The sequence below is a fragment of the Sciurus carolinensis genome, chromosome 13, assembly GCF_902686445.1.
Source record: "Sciurus carolinensis chromosome 13, mSciCar1.2, whole genome shotgun sequence".
Classification (NCBI taxonomy): Eukaryota; Metazoa; Chordata; class Mammalia; order Rodentia; family Sciuridae; genus Sciurus; species Sciurus carolinensis.
In genome coordinates this window covers 74,467,941-74,481,792 of record NC_062225.1, presented here as the reverse complement: position 1 = coordinate 74,481,792, position 13,852 = coordinate 74,467,941, and the positions used below count along the sequence as shown (strand labels likewise).

General features: G+C 38.8%; 1 protein-coding gene across 1 annotated transcript in view; it reads right to left on the bottom strand.

Moving 5' to 3' along the window:
* Window positions 1-1,583: 1,583 nt before the first annotated feature.
* Window positions 1,584-13,852, bottom strand: part of Asxl2 (ASXL transcriptional regulator 2) — a 137,193-nt gene continuing 124,924 nt past the window's right edge. Inside the window, 4 exon segments of the mRNA XM_047522996.1 lie at window positions 1,584-5,280; window positions 6,130-6,838; window positions 8,772-8,877; window positions 11,359-11,455. Of these exon segments, the coding sequence (XP_047378952.1) occupies window positions 2,839-5,280; window positions 6,130-6,838; window positions 8,772-8,877; window positions 11,359-11,455 (3,354 nt within the window). The 3' untranslated portion in view covers window positions 1,584-2,838.

Below are 13,852 nucleotides of genomic sequence, written 5' to 3'. Positions count from 1 at the left end.
TATTTTCCATTTAATAGGATGAAGAATTTTGATTAATCAAAAATCTCTAAGATTCAGGGAACATTCTACTAGACAACTTAGAATATTTAAAAATCAAACTGAGATGACCTGCAGTGGAGGTTACCTGAAGGCTTGAGAGGGCACAAAGAAGGCAAGTGCTCAGGCCTGAATGACTAGTCATGAGAGCAGTGCCACCGATACCCTTAAGAAGAGCTTAACACTTATTAAAACATTTCAAGAATCTAAAGGTAAAACAAATCAAAAGTTAAGATAAACATCGATTTAAAGGTACTGGAGTACCAAACTATTGGAAGGGCCAAACTGTTTTTTTTCTGCTCAGCTTATAAAACGAATGGCTTTCTACTTAAAACCACTGTTTGAAACAATTAATAAACTGATTCATATTTCATTTACTACCAATATAAAAGAATCTAGACTCTCATCTAGTTGAGTCTGAGGCAATGTACCTTGTTGGCAATTTGTTTTGGAGCATTCTTAAATGCAAACATTTAGCTGGGTATTATAATTTAGGAGAATCTGGTAAATAGCAATGCTTGGATTTATCTGTGTAGGAGCCTGGGTCAAGGGTAAGAAGCAGGATGTGACTTCCTCTCTAAATGGTCCTGAAAATCCCTGCTGCCTTCCTCCCATCCTGGTTTTATAGTCCATCCATACTTAGATTAAGAGTACCAAGGAGGAAAAGCTTACTTTCAAGAAGGGGGCAGAGTGGAAAAATTGCCTTCATCAGTTCAAACTGGTAACTGACATTTTGCACAAAGTCAATTCTGAAAAAACTCCAGCACTCAGACCAGGCCTCAGTCAGTGCTGCTAGCAAGGCAAGGGAGTGAACAGGCTGTAACCAGCAACAAGTCTTTCTAAAATCACTAGGATTAATCAGGTTACTCAAAGTCTGGGAGCAGAACCTTGGCTTCTGTTTCCTACTGGGCCTTCACAGGAGAACTTCTTATCCCTGGATCCCTTGGACCCTTTCTTATCTTTTAGTTATGTGTGTGCTAGAGGAAAAGAAGAAAAGGGAGAGATGAAAGGATATCAAATTGTCTTGCCTGAGAGTGGAACACAAATATTAATCCTATATTGGTCTTGGGTCTCAACAAAAGAACCAGAAAAGAAAAATGAAAAACTCCCCAAGTTAATTTCTGTATTTAAGAGATTATGATGCAGGGGGTGGAGTGGGCAGGGTGGGCAGTAGAATGGGCAAAAGAGATTACTGCCTCCTTTCTCCTAATCTGGAATGTAACTTATTTAATAGGTTTAAATTATTCTGAATTTTATTAAGTATCACAACTTGAATATTAAGTACAAATACAACTGTACTAGGTTGCACTAATATTTTTACTTTACACACTTTTAATTAGGAGACTTGAAATCGATATGCAAGTAATACAAATCGACAATCTCCTATTCCATACCAAAGTCTGGTAAACTACTTTTTTTTTCTTTAATGTTCTTTAACCATGACATAAATAGTACATACTCAGAACCTTTCAGTCACTAGAAAAAGATTCAAATAACAATAACAACAACCAAAAAAAAAAAAAAAAAAAAAAAAGAAAAGAAAAAAGAAAAAGAAAGAACAAAAACTGGAGCTGTTCTTCCTTCCCAGACATTCCATGGGTATTCACCAAAGCCCCCTTACATTAGGCATCCTTAGAGCACAGACAGCAATTAATTCCAAATCAGGAGACACATTTTCTAAAACAATAAAATATCTTGTACTGTGTGTTTAAGGTAAGATTTAATAAAAACACTCCAACCTCCTTAGAGGCCTGAAAGGTAAAACAGGTTGCAGAGAAGGCGGCAATGTGTCACTGAAGAGCCTGTCTACCACTGCTGACAACAGCTGATCATATAACATTAGGTTAAGGGCTGGAAGAGGAAAAGAGGCTACCTTGTTTCTAGTGTGAAAATCATTTTCCAAAGTCCTTTATGTTCAGTTTAACAGTTTCTGCAGTTTCATTCCCTTGCCCAACAAGACCATAAGTCAAATCACCCTATCACTAACACCCTCTGCTCATCTTACACTAGTATTTCAAATAGGTTTGTGGGCTCCCATGAATGACAGGGTATTATTGCTGGAACATTGCCATGTACAGACTATAGTCATACAGTGGGGCCCAAAGAGGCACTCCCTTCACAGACCACATTCACTGTCTCAGGCCAGGGGGGTGGGATTAGGGAACATCAGGGCTCCGCTTCATGACAGTACTGGCTCACAGAAGTCAAGAACCAAGTCAGGGTTTTCAGGGTTGGAAACACTGCCTGTGATGATAAGAAGACTTCTACTTCACAAGGTCCCATTAAAGGGGCTGCATAAACCCTGAATTCAAATTGTGCAAAGGCCAAATAACCTATGAATAATCTGCAACCATAACGTGAAGACATCATCATCAGCATGAGTGGTCACTGCTTTACACCACTCTGTCCATTTCCTACTCTTAGGAAAGGTCATAAGGGAGATAGCCTCCTTTTACCATGCATGACAATCAACTTTTCTCGGTCACATAAAATGGAACATAAATCTGAATTCGAAGTAATACATTATTACCTAAACACTTGGAAAAATGTTAAACAAATGTGACATATTTACATGATTTTATAAGTGCAAACTTGTCACAAATTCACAAAGTCTTGCTTGACTTAGATTTACTATACAAGGTGCTCTTCCTCTAGAATGTAAATGACCTGTACTCTGTATTCCTGATTAATATTTCTCTTAAGACAGTTGAAACCTTATTTCTGTGATTCCAAACAATGCAAAAACACATCTTGTTAACCCTTCCTTTCCCCCTCCTTTACAGTGTGTATCTTTAAGTCTCATTACCGAACGACAAGGCAGGAGACACACAGTTTAGAGGGGCCGATGCAATCATCATGGCAGAAAGCTCCACACCCTTTGCACATGATCATGGCTTTCAACCGGCAGTAACATTTTGAAGGTGTGTCCTCAATGCTATTCTCTTCAGGAAAGGCTGGAACAGGCATTGTCTGGCCATGGCTGCTGGGATTCATAGCTTGGCTAGCAGGGATGGCAGTGACAGTCACTGAAAAGGACATGACATCACCTACATTGCTAGATACCTGGCTACCTGGTACAGCAGAGTTATGGTCCATGTCTGATGAGGTGGAGACATTGATCATGCCTCTGTAACTTGTCCCTATCTGTGTGGGGCTTCCATATAATTTTGGGGTTTGCAGTGGTGGAAGAAGTAGAGGTTGATGGGTGGGACTGTCTGCAGGCAAAGAAAGAGCAGTAGAATTGAACAGCTCAGGGCTGCTTCGCATTGTCTTACCTCTTACGGCATGAGCCATTTGTTTCTGTGCTGCCTGAATAAAATCTCTGGCTAGGGTTTTCTCATCAAACGTTTGGCCTCTAGCAAACAGGTAATTCTCCTTGCTTAAAGTGGCTTGCTCATTCACTGGTATCTCGGCCTTCACATTCTTGTTAGCTAAGCAATCGTTGTTGGTTTGGGTTTCCCTACTGTGGGGTCCTGAACTTGTGTCATGCTTGCCAGAACTCTGGGAAGCCTGGGGCTCCTCCTTCACCAAGACAGATTCCTGTTCATCGCCAGTACTTTCCTCATCAGTTTCATCTTCTTTGCTGCTGCTACTGTCTCCTGTTGTATTTTTACAATCTGTATACCCCATTCTCAAAGCTTCAGTGGGGCTACTAAGACAAAAGCGGTCTTCGGGATTTACAGAATGGGTCCTCCTAAAGCTCTCTGAACCCCTGCCATAGGTGGAAATGTTAAGTAAATAGTGACCTGCCATTGCAGGTTTGGATGTCCTTCTGCCAGCAAATCCCAGCATGAACCTCTGGCTTGTGGAGATGTCTTCTAACTGGAAACCTGAGTGAGCGAAGTTAAACTGCGAAGGCGGCACGAGTGAGAGAACGTTCTGCCTCCGAACCCTCTGGATGAGAGTCTGAAGGATCTGATCTTGTGTTGTTTTACTCAGTCCTTCCTGGTACTGGTGTGTGTCGAGGCTAGAGTCCCTTAGATCCTTAGCTGAAAAGAGCTGCAGGGGCCTTGGAACCTGGGGGAGATGCTTACTCAGCAAGGTTTTCCCCAGCTGCTGGATAGTTGGATGGGATTGTCTCTCATTAACTTCCTCTCTGGTGCTATTTTCTGTTATACTGGTACCTGTGAGTGCTCCCATCCCTTTATCCTCTTTAGTAGTCAATGGAACAGTTTTCATTTCAACTTTGGTGAGAGGTTTAGGCAGAATTTGCTCCATGGGAACATCTTTGCCTTGGAGCAGCTGAGTAACTAAAGGATTATTAGCTGGGATACTAGAGCTTGGTCTTGAAATGGGCCCATTCACACTTGAAGTTCCTGGAGTTTTAAGGCTAGAAGCTGCTGACAAAATGCTCGAGGACAGAGTTGACCCAACAGATGCTACAGTTACACTGACCTGGGGTACAGGAAGCTTTTCTAAAGTGGCTGTTGTCAATAAAGATGTTAAAGGGATGGGGGATGTATCCACTGCAGCACTAGAAGTTGTCTTTGCTGAGGTTGAAGGGTTTGTTGTATTCTTACTAGAGCCTGCTTTGGGCTCAACTGTGCCATCAGCTACAAAAGAAGCAGGCAAAACTCCTGAGATCAGAGCAGAGCCTGCTGGAGAAGAAGGGGCTCTCTCCTGTCTGTAACTACTAGGCCCTTGTGGGTGGCTAGGGGAAGCAACTGTGACTGATGTCCTGGCAGGGTTCAGTTTTTCACTGTTCGATTTCTCTATGTGGGCTGGTGATGGGACACTTGTGCATGCTCGACTGACGGCAGGTGCTGGAGGTAATGAGGGGGTTTGCTGTAGTTGTGCTCCAGAGACACTATGAGGCTGTGCCTGGCTTGGGGTCTTGGTCTCAGATTGGGGCTGAGTCTCTGGACCACAGGGTAAAAGCTCTCTCGTACCTCCCCTGCTTCCAGTTCCTGCCAGTTCCAGTGTGGGGCCCTTTCCAGTTGCGCTGACTCTGTCTGAGCCTGGACTCCCTCCTCTAGCAGTTTTTCTTTCACCACCCTCTCCTGGACCTTGTCCACCCCCAGGGCCAGGTCCTGGAATGGTCCCTCCAACTGAGGCGGCTGCGGCGGCTGCGGCGGCAGCTGCAGCTGCTGCCCTCTGTGCTTTGACCAATTGGGCTTTTGCTTTGATGTCTGCAAGAGTTCTGGCTCCTGTTCTGTTAGGACTAGTGATGGAGATTGGAAAACGAGCCCTGGGAGAGACCTGCGATGTAGGAAACGGCATGGGGGAGATTCTGGAGACTGGGATCTGAAAGAAACGGGAGGGAAAAACACAACAGGGCTTAGTTTTCACTTATGAGACAAATGAAACTTCATCAACCCTTACATTTTTAGAGCAGATAAACATAACAGCACCCACAAAAAACACAGGAGGTCCAGGTCTGAGGAATTCAAATTTGCTTCTAGGTGCCTCCCACTCTGTCTACCCACATAAGGGAGTATGTGCACATTTGCAAGTCATTCTCATCCCTGGCTGGTATGATTTGTGCAGTCTTTAAAAACATGCCTTGGGTCGTACCCCAAAATTTACAAATTAGAACACCTAGAGAAAAAATGTATTCCTAAAAAGTTGCTTGTGCTAAACTGATGACTATCAGATTTGAAAACACTAATTTTCAGTATCATAAAAGAATCTGACTCCTGTCCTATCCAGTATTTTGAAAGTTACTGGAGTTAATTGCAGTGCATCAAAATGTGGTCACTTCTAATAGATGTCCTCAGTTCTAATAGACTGAGTTTAAGGGAGCAAATAATTCTAAGAGATGTTCTAGAGCTTCTTGTTAACAAAGAAAAATTAAGCCACTAAGATTCAAGAACACACGATTTTTCTGGAAATCCTTAATGAGGTCACTGAAGACTTTTCATTATTTTCAAGTCAGTAGTGCTAAAAAATTGGTTATTAATTCAGAAGTTAGAACTGTGAGATTTCATGTCAAAAATTTCACATACTTTACATCATATATTATACTTAATCTTAGAACTGAATTTTATATCCTATAGTTGCTTCTACATTAAGAAATACCACTTATTACTTGAAATTTAATAAGTATATAAAAAACTTATCGTTCAGGCCTTCTCTCCTTTCCAATTCTCCTACCTTGAGAGGTGGTACTTTTCGCACCTGGCCTCTGTCTCCTCTACTGAGAAAGGGCTGTGGCGAGACCTGAAATGGCTGCTGGCGATTCTCAGTGACACGTGGCCTTTTCTCCCAGCTTCCAGGGACCTCTTCTTGAGTGAGAGATTTTCTCTTGAGGCTTTCTGGGCTCTGATCAACAAGAGCTGTGGGAGGTTCTTTGACACTGGTCTCCTGTGGTCCTGTATCTGCTATGGGTTTCATTATTGGTTTTTCTAGCCCAGGACTCTTGGGTTTGGTTAGGGATGTAACTAAAGCTTCTTGGCTTTCACTTTTACTATAATTAGAAGCTGTGGTGAGATAATTCTCTTTCTCAGATTCCTGTTCAGAAGAAGCAGCTGGTTTCTGCTCCAAGAGATCCTCATCCTTTGGGCACTTGATGGGAAAAACACCACTAAGCTCATTTGTATTGGTAGCTGAGCCAAGAAGGGGCTCTGTGAATTTGACACTTGGCTGTGCCTCATCTTGGCTTTCGTGTTCTTCTTTTCTGACTGGTGATGGCATTTGTACTGCTTCTTCTTTACACTCTGATTGGGAAATGACTGGGACTATTCTGACAGGAGAGGCCTCTGAAGGAAGCATTGATTTTGGTTGCTCAGCTGGGGTTTTCTTTACTTTGGGATCACTGGGGGAAGCTGTCAATTTCTTTGAATCTTCAAGGCTCAGCCCAGAACTAAAAAGTGAAAGAAGGAAATATTTTAATTGTGAAATGGCACATGTTATTGAAGGCATTAGGGGAAAATAGAATAGGACAATGTTTAGGAAAACTCTTGACACATGGGAAGTATTATCTTCACTATTATTAATAATAGTGAATGTTCTGGAGTCAAGAGTGTCCAGATTTGAACCTTGGCTCTGATACCACATTTCCATGTGATATTAAGTAAGTGACTAGCCTACTGCACCTCATTTTCTTCAACTATACACTGGGGTTAATGACTTCATAGTGTTGCTACAATGGTTCAGTTATTTCAATCAAAGTACTTACTTAGAATATAATAAAAACAATATTAGTGGTTATTATTATGACTTCTGCTTATCTGGGGGTCACATTATCTAGAGGCATGTATTACAGATTAACTATAAGAACCTGAAAAAAGGCCAAGAACCACTGACCCTGTGATTTGGATTTGAACTGTGATAAATTCTGCTCTGCAGTACTTACAGAAAGGCTGGTCCAAGAAATCTAAGAGAACCCTGACAAAAACAATAGGAAATGGGCCATTGATGTTCTCCAGATGCTGAGAATTACCACTGAATTTTTAGAAATTCTGGTCAAATCCTACTTGGTCTAGCTCCAAAATTTTGAGACTGTGTGCTGCTACACTGTCCTATGGTGTAACTGGGAGTTCCACAGTGTGGCCTGGCTAAAAGCTAAGGTAATCTTTAAGGGTCACGAGTGACCCTTCTTAGTATTTTAGATTATGTCAAAAATCAATAAAATCTTCTCTGGTGACTTCAAGTTAGTACTACACCTGAGACAGGCCAAAGACAAAACTAGGCAGTTATTAAAAACGGTCCTACTGGGCTGTGGATATAGCTCAGTGACACAGCATCTGCCTAGCATGGATAAGGCCTGAGTTTGATCTCTAGTACCACACATACACAGACACAAAATCCCTAAATAACCACCCAATAACAGTCCTTCTATAAAAGCTAGCAAAAGTAAAAGGTGAAAACATACTCAACTGCTGCAATGTGCTACATCTGCCTAATAAGGAGGAAGTGAATAAATATTAACAGAATTACTGTTACCTATAATATGGTCCAAATATATACTCCATCATTTATATAGCTTGAAACTCATATCAAGAATGTAGGGGTGTGGTGGCACATGTCTGTGATTCTGGTGGCTGGGGAGACTGAGACAGGAGGATTCCAAATTCAAATCCAGTCTCGGCAACTTAGTGAGGCCCTAACCAACTTAATAAGACTGTCTCAAAAGAAAAAATAAAAAGGGCTGGGGATGAGACTCAGTGGTAAAGCATCCCTGGGTTCAATCCTTAGTGTACAGAAAAGAAAAGAATATAGGAAAAAAATCAGTGTTTGAGACACTTCATCTCAAAAGGAATCTACCCTAAAGAACTGTGAAGGGGATCAATGAACACTACTTGGAGATTTGGAAAAAAAAAAAAAAAAAAAAAAAAGGAGTCTGCATGTTCAATCCTATTTCAGACAAAGGAACTCCATTATTATATATTTAAATGTCTCTTGTCAAGATTTCATTTAGATTTTTTATTGGAAAAAAACTGATTTAACTGCAGTCCTTTGAAAATGAGGATAGATGCTGGGTGAAATGACACAAGCCTATCAGCTCAGCTACTCAGGAGGCTGAGGCAGGAGGACTGTAAGTTTAAGGTCACTTAGCAAGATACTGCCTCCAAAACAAAAAACTAAAACAAACAAAAACACTTCATCTTTTCCAAGGAATGGACACTAATTCAGGATGATTAAAGAATGAAAACAAAAACAAGAAACACCTTCTTGGTAAAGAATGTTGAAATAAAAAAGGAAAAATTTGGCATTAAAATTTCTGCCCAGGAAAAGCATATGTGACATATGTGCAGGAATTAACACCAGGTTTACAGCACTTGGCTCATTATTACCTCTGACCATAGTAGCTTTCAAAGAATTGTTCCTTCCATGGCTCCACTTTTTTCTCCTTCTCAATCTCTTGTCGAATTCTCACCTGCATCTCAGGTGTAAACTCACCTGAAATGTACCAAAAAAAAAAAAAAAAAAAAAAAAAAAAAAAAAAAAATTACTGAATGGAAAAATGCCCTTTTGCAACTTTTAACTTTTTATAAATCATGAAAAACTCACACAGGAATCAGAATACTATTATGTGAAAGTAACAGAAACTTCCCAAAATACTACACTATAAAACAGACTTAAATATCACTAGATGAAATAAAAACATATTCACACACAATTAAGTATACCACTGAGGACCACAGTGCCTTTTCTCTGAGCTTCCCCAGTATCACCTCCCTCCTGCATCAAACATATTCCATACAAATTTCTAATAATTTCTCTGCTCTTGAATTTCTAATTTATTTTCCACCAGAAAAAGAGTGATATGTTTTAAGTAAATAACATCACTGGGCCTTTTATTATTTTAAAGTTAAGTATCTCTAAGGAAAATTTTATCTTAGGTCTTCTGCCTCTAACAACATAATGAAAAGCTATGACTTGCTTAAAGGTATTTGTGACTCCAATAAAAAGGTAGGAAATTGTTCTGGAGTTGTTAGTTTTCTAATTGTTTCAGAAACTAGCAATCTAATGCCCTAGCAACAGAATACTCAACATTCCCAAAACTCAGCTACTCTGAATATGCCTTTTACTTGCATATACTACCAACCACCTCAATCCTTCCCACTCCATCAGCAGAGAACAGTAAATGTGCTTGGTAGGCCATCTTCAACTTATAGCTCAGATAGGTTGCTCCCTTTCATGCTTTAATACCCAGGACCATCAGGGAATAAGAGGTAGAAATGGCAGAATTTGAAGTTTAAGATCTCCTGAGAGTAAGAAGGAAAGGAAAAGTGTTGTTAGATGACCACAGATGTCACAGTCATGAGTAAAGGAATAGAAAAACAGAAATTTGGCTTTCAGAATCTGTTCTAGAACTTTGGGTATTGATTCCACTATGTGTCACAAAATGAGGGATAAAAAGTATTGAACTCTGTTCATAAATGTACAGTGTTCAAAGTTTTGGATGCTCATAAAATATGATCAAATGACAATAGGCAGTTATTTGCTTGGATTAAAAAAAAAAGGAATACTAATAATAATTGAGATATCATTGTTGATAGGACCTACTTATCCTTAACTAATTTATTCTTTAAAAAAGGTACTGGTAATTGGCATGTTTTCAAGTGCTTATGTTTTCAATTTCTTCAGAAAAAGGAAATTTGAAGAAAAGAGAAAAGACTAAAGCAATCAGCAAGAGATTCCTTCTAAAAGAGGATGGGAGGGGTTGGGAGTGTCTCTTGGTAGTGAAATGTAAAACCTATAACAATGCATGAATTCCTGAATTTAGTCCAGAGCACAAGAGCAGGAAAGAGAAGAGAGGAGAAGAAAAGCTAACAATCAGAGTGAACAATACTGGTATCTATTATCTGATCATTTTAACTGGTGGAATGTGACAAAAAGTAAGCAGTGAATAGCATTCCTAATGCTCTCCTTACAAATCTATTTACTTTAAAGGTTCTCACATTTGTTTTAAGCTATTCTTTGGCATATGACTCTCATGTGTAATTTTATATTCCAGGTATACTGAAGAACAGATGTAATATTTGAAATAAAAAAATACACCCAGTAGTTTTAATTATTGCTGAATATTAGCCTTTTAACAGTAAAACTTTGAACAACAGTAACAACAACCCAAACACTAACCCTCAGGTACTAACCTAGAGTAATTAAAATCAGGGAGGTACCTGGACATCAGTGTTTATAAAAACCTCACAGGTATTTTCAGCAGTCAAGGTTAAGAGTTTCTAATGCTGACAGATACAGTATATAGTGCTTACAAAATAAATCAATCAGTAACTTCTTTACACTCTATTATTTGTCCTCAATAAATCTGTTCAATCAGGGTTAGAAGCATGGCACTAGTGACCACGGTCAGTAATTCTGAGTCATGGTTCATATTTATTAAAATGTTATGACAGCACTTAACTGTACACTTCAAATAAGTGAATTTTACAGTATGTACATATATCTCAATAATACATTTTTAATGTTCTGATTCCCTTTACTGTTGGTTTCATTGGAGTTGGTAATAATAAAGAGGTTTTCTCAGTGCTTATTAACTGTGATGCCCAGCACCATAAAATAATTCTATACTTTGCTTATTAGTGAGCTTAGAATTTCAATTCCCAGGCATAAATGTAGAATTAATCAGAATCTTTAGGAACAGGGCCTGCATATCTATTTTTTTAGTTTCTAAGATGACTTTAAATCATTAAAGAAACATATTTGCTGGACTCTATGTGGAGTGTACTTGGTTATAGAGGTGCCAGATAAAAAATTTGGCAATGTGTTTCACATAGGGTAGCTAATTCTACTGTTTGGAAACTCTATCTTACCTTTCAAAATGGTTGAACATCTGATAACATAGAAAAGCACCAATATGCCATCACTGTTGCAAGTGCACAGATCCTGAGCAACCATAAGAGGCAGAACACTTACCTTCTGACAGTCTTTCCTTCCAGCCTTGGGCAGCTGAAGTGAAGAACTCGTTATTAAGAGCTGAGCCATTCAACTTCATCAAACCATCTGGACCAACCTGGTTCAAAGAATAAGCCAGGGAAAACTTACAAAGAAAGTGAAAGGTTTCCTATGGTATTTGGTTTTCCTTTCACTTCAGAAAAGAATGTATGTTCATTTAATTACACAGAAGTATACCAGCTATCTCCTATCATGCTTATTATGGAAGTCTATTTTTTTTTTCCTGGTACTTGGGATTGAACTCAGGGGCACTTTACCAGTAAACTATAACACTAGTCCTTTTTTTTTAAAGTTTTTACACTGGGTATTGCTAAGTTGCTGAGATTACAGGCATATGCCACTGTGCCGAGCTTTTTTATTCCCTTGGTACCTGGGATTGAACCCAGGAGCGCTCAACCACTGAGCCACAACCCTTACCCTTTTTTATTTTAATACGGGATCTCACTAAGTTGCTTAGGGCCTTGCTAAATTGCTGAGGCTGGTCTTGAACTTGCAATCCTCCTGCCTCAGTCTTCTGAGTTGGTAGGATTACAGGCATGCACCACCTAGCTCATGTCTATATTTTTAATGTAATATTTCGTTCTTAAAAAATTCCTTTCCAACCAGGTTTGGTGGCACATGGCTATAATCACAGCAACTGGGGAGGCTGATAAAGGAGGATAAAAGGCTCAAGGTCAGTCTCTGCAACTTGGTGAGATGCTTTATTATCTCAGAATAAAATATAAAAAGGGTTGAGCTACTGTCATGTATTAGAACAAATTAGAACAAATACAAAAATTAATTAAAAGGCGGGGGGTTGAGGATGTAGCTCAGTGGTAAAGCCTTGGGGCTCAATACCCAGTACCAGAAAATAACAACAAAACAAGCTCTTCCCATTTACTTCTGCTCTTTTCCTCCTCTTCTTTTAACTCCATACTTTGAAGATTAAAAAAAAAAACCTGCTCACAGAGCCACCCATAACTACATACATAATAGTCTTCTGAGAAGAGTTTATTATTTATTTTATAGGAGTGGTTCCAAGATATGTACACTGCTCTGCAACTTCTTTTTCTCAAGACTAAACCACTGAAGTCTCTTCAATCCAATCCATTTGGCCTAGATATTTTTTTTTTTTTTTTGGTTGTGGGGGTACTAAGGATTGAACTCAGGGGCACCCAACTACTGAGCCACATCTCCAGCCCTTTTTTATCTTATATTTAAAGACAGGGCTCACTGAGTTGCTTAGGGCCTCGCTAAGTTGCTGAGGCTGGTTTTGAACTCACAATCTTCCTGCTTCAGCCTCCCAAACTGCTGAGATTACAGGCATGAGCACCATGCCCAGCTCATTTGGCCTAGTTTTATCTTCTCTATAATGGCTACATATTATTTCATTATATGAATATACCTCAATTAATTTGCCAATTTCCAAATAACATATACTTTTTTCCCTACCATTTCCCCATAACCAACAAAGCTGCAACAAGTATTCTGATAGAAATGAATATACTAGTGCTTTTATTTCTGTATGTTCCTAGAACAAAGAATATAAGTGTATGTGTAACTAGATATTGTGAGATTACTTTCCAAAAAGACCCAAACAATTGACATTTGTATCAGTAATACATGAACATACACTTTTCTTTGGCAACAATTTTTTCATGCTATTAAATTTTTGAAATGGTAAAAAAATTCTGTTGACTACTGTTGTGATTGTGTACCTTATATATATTACTGAATATTTAGATTTGCAATCTTGTGAAGGGTCAATTCCTACCACTTTCTCATTTTTATATTAAGTTGCTCAGCTTTATCATCAATTTGTGAGAACCTTTTGCATATTATATATAGTAATGATTATAATAACATGTAAAAGCATTTTCCCCCAACTTACTGACTACTGAATTGATTTGTGATGATTTCCCAAAAGGTTTAAATTTTCTTCTTTTGGACTGAGTACGTAGCTTAGTGGTAGAGCACTTGCCTAGCATGCACAAAGGTCTAGGTTCAATCCTCTGTACTGCAAAAAATTTTAAAAATAAAAATTTTTCTGTACATTAGGAATTTTCAATTTCCTACCTTGGTTAAAACCCATAAAATCTGAATGATACAAAGCACAAGATCTGAAAAAAACCTGGATAAAAAAATAAAATTGCCATTCTCCCCAAAATTAGTATTTAAATCTTATCAGAATCCCTAATTAATTGAATGAAATTATCTTAAAGCTCCTATGAGAAAAAAGGCAGAGAGAAAAACTGGGAGGGGGAAATTGCCTTTATAATTATTAAACACACTACACAGTAACTGCATCAAAACTCTATTATTACTGGTATTAGAGTAAACAAAGAAAGGAATGGAAGAGGAAAAAGAACCTATAAGTATATGCTACCTATATATGAACAGAATACAAAAAAAAATGTTTTGGATTATACAAATATATAGATAGGTACTGCTGGAACAACTGGCTATGCATCCAGAG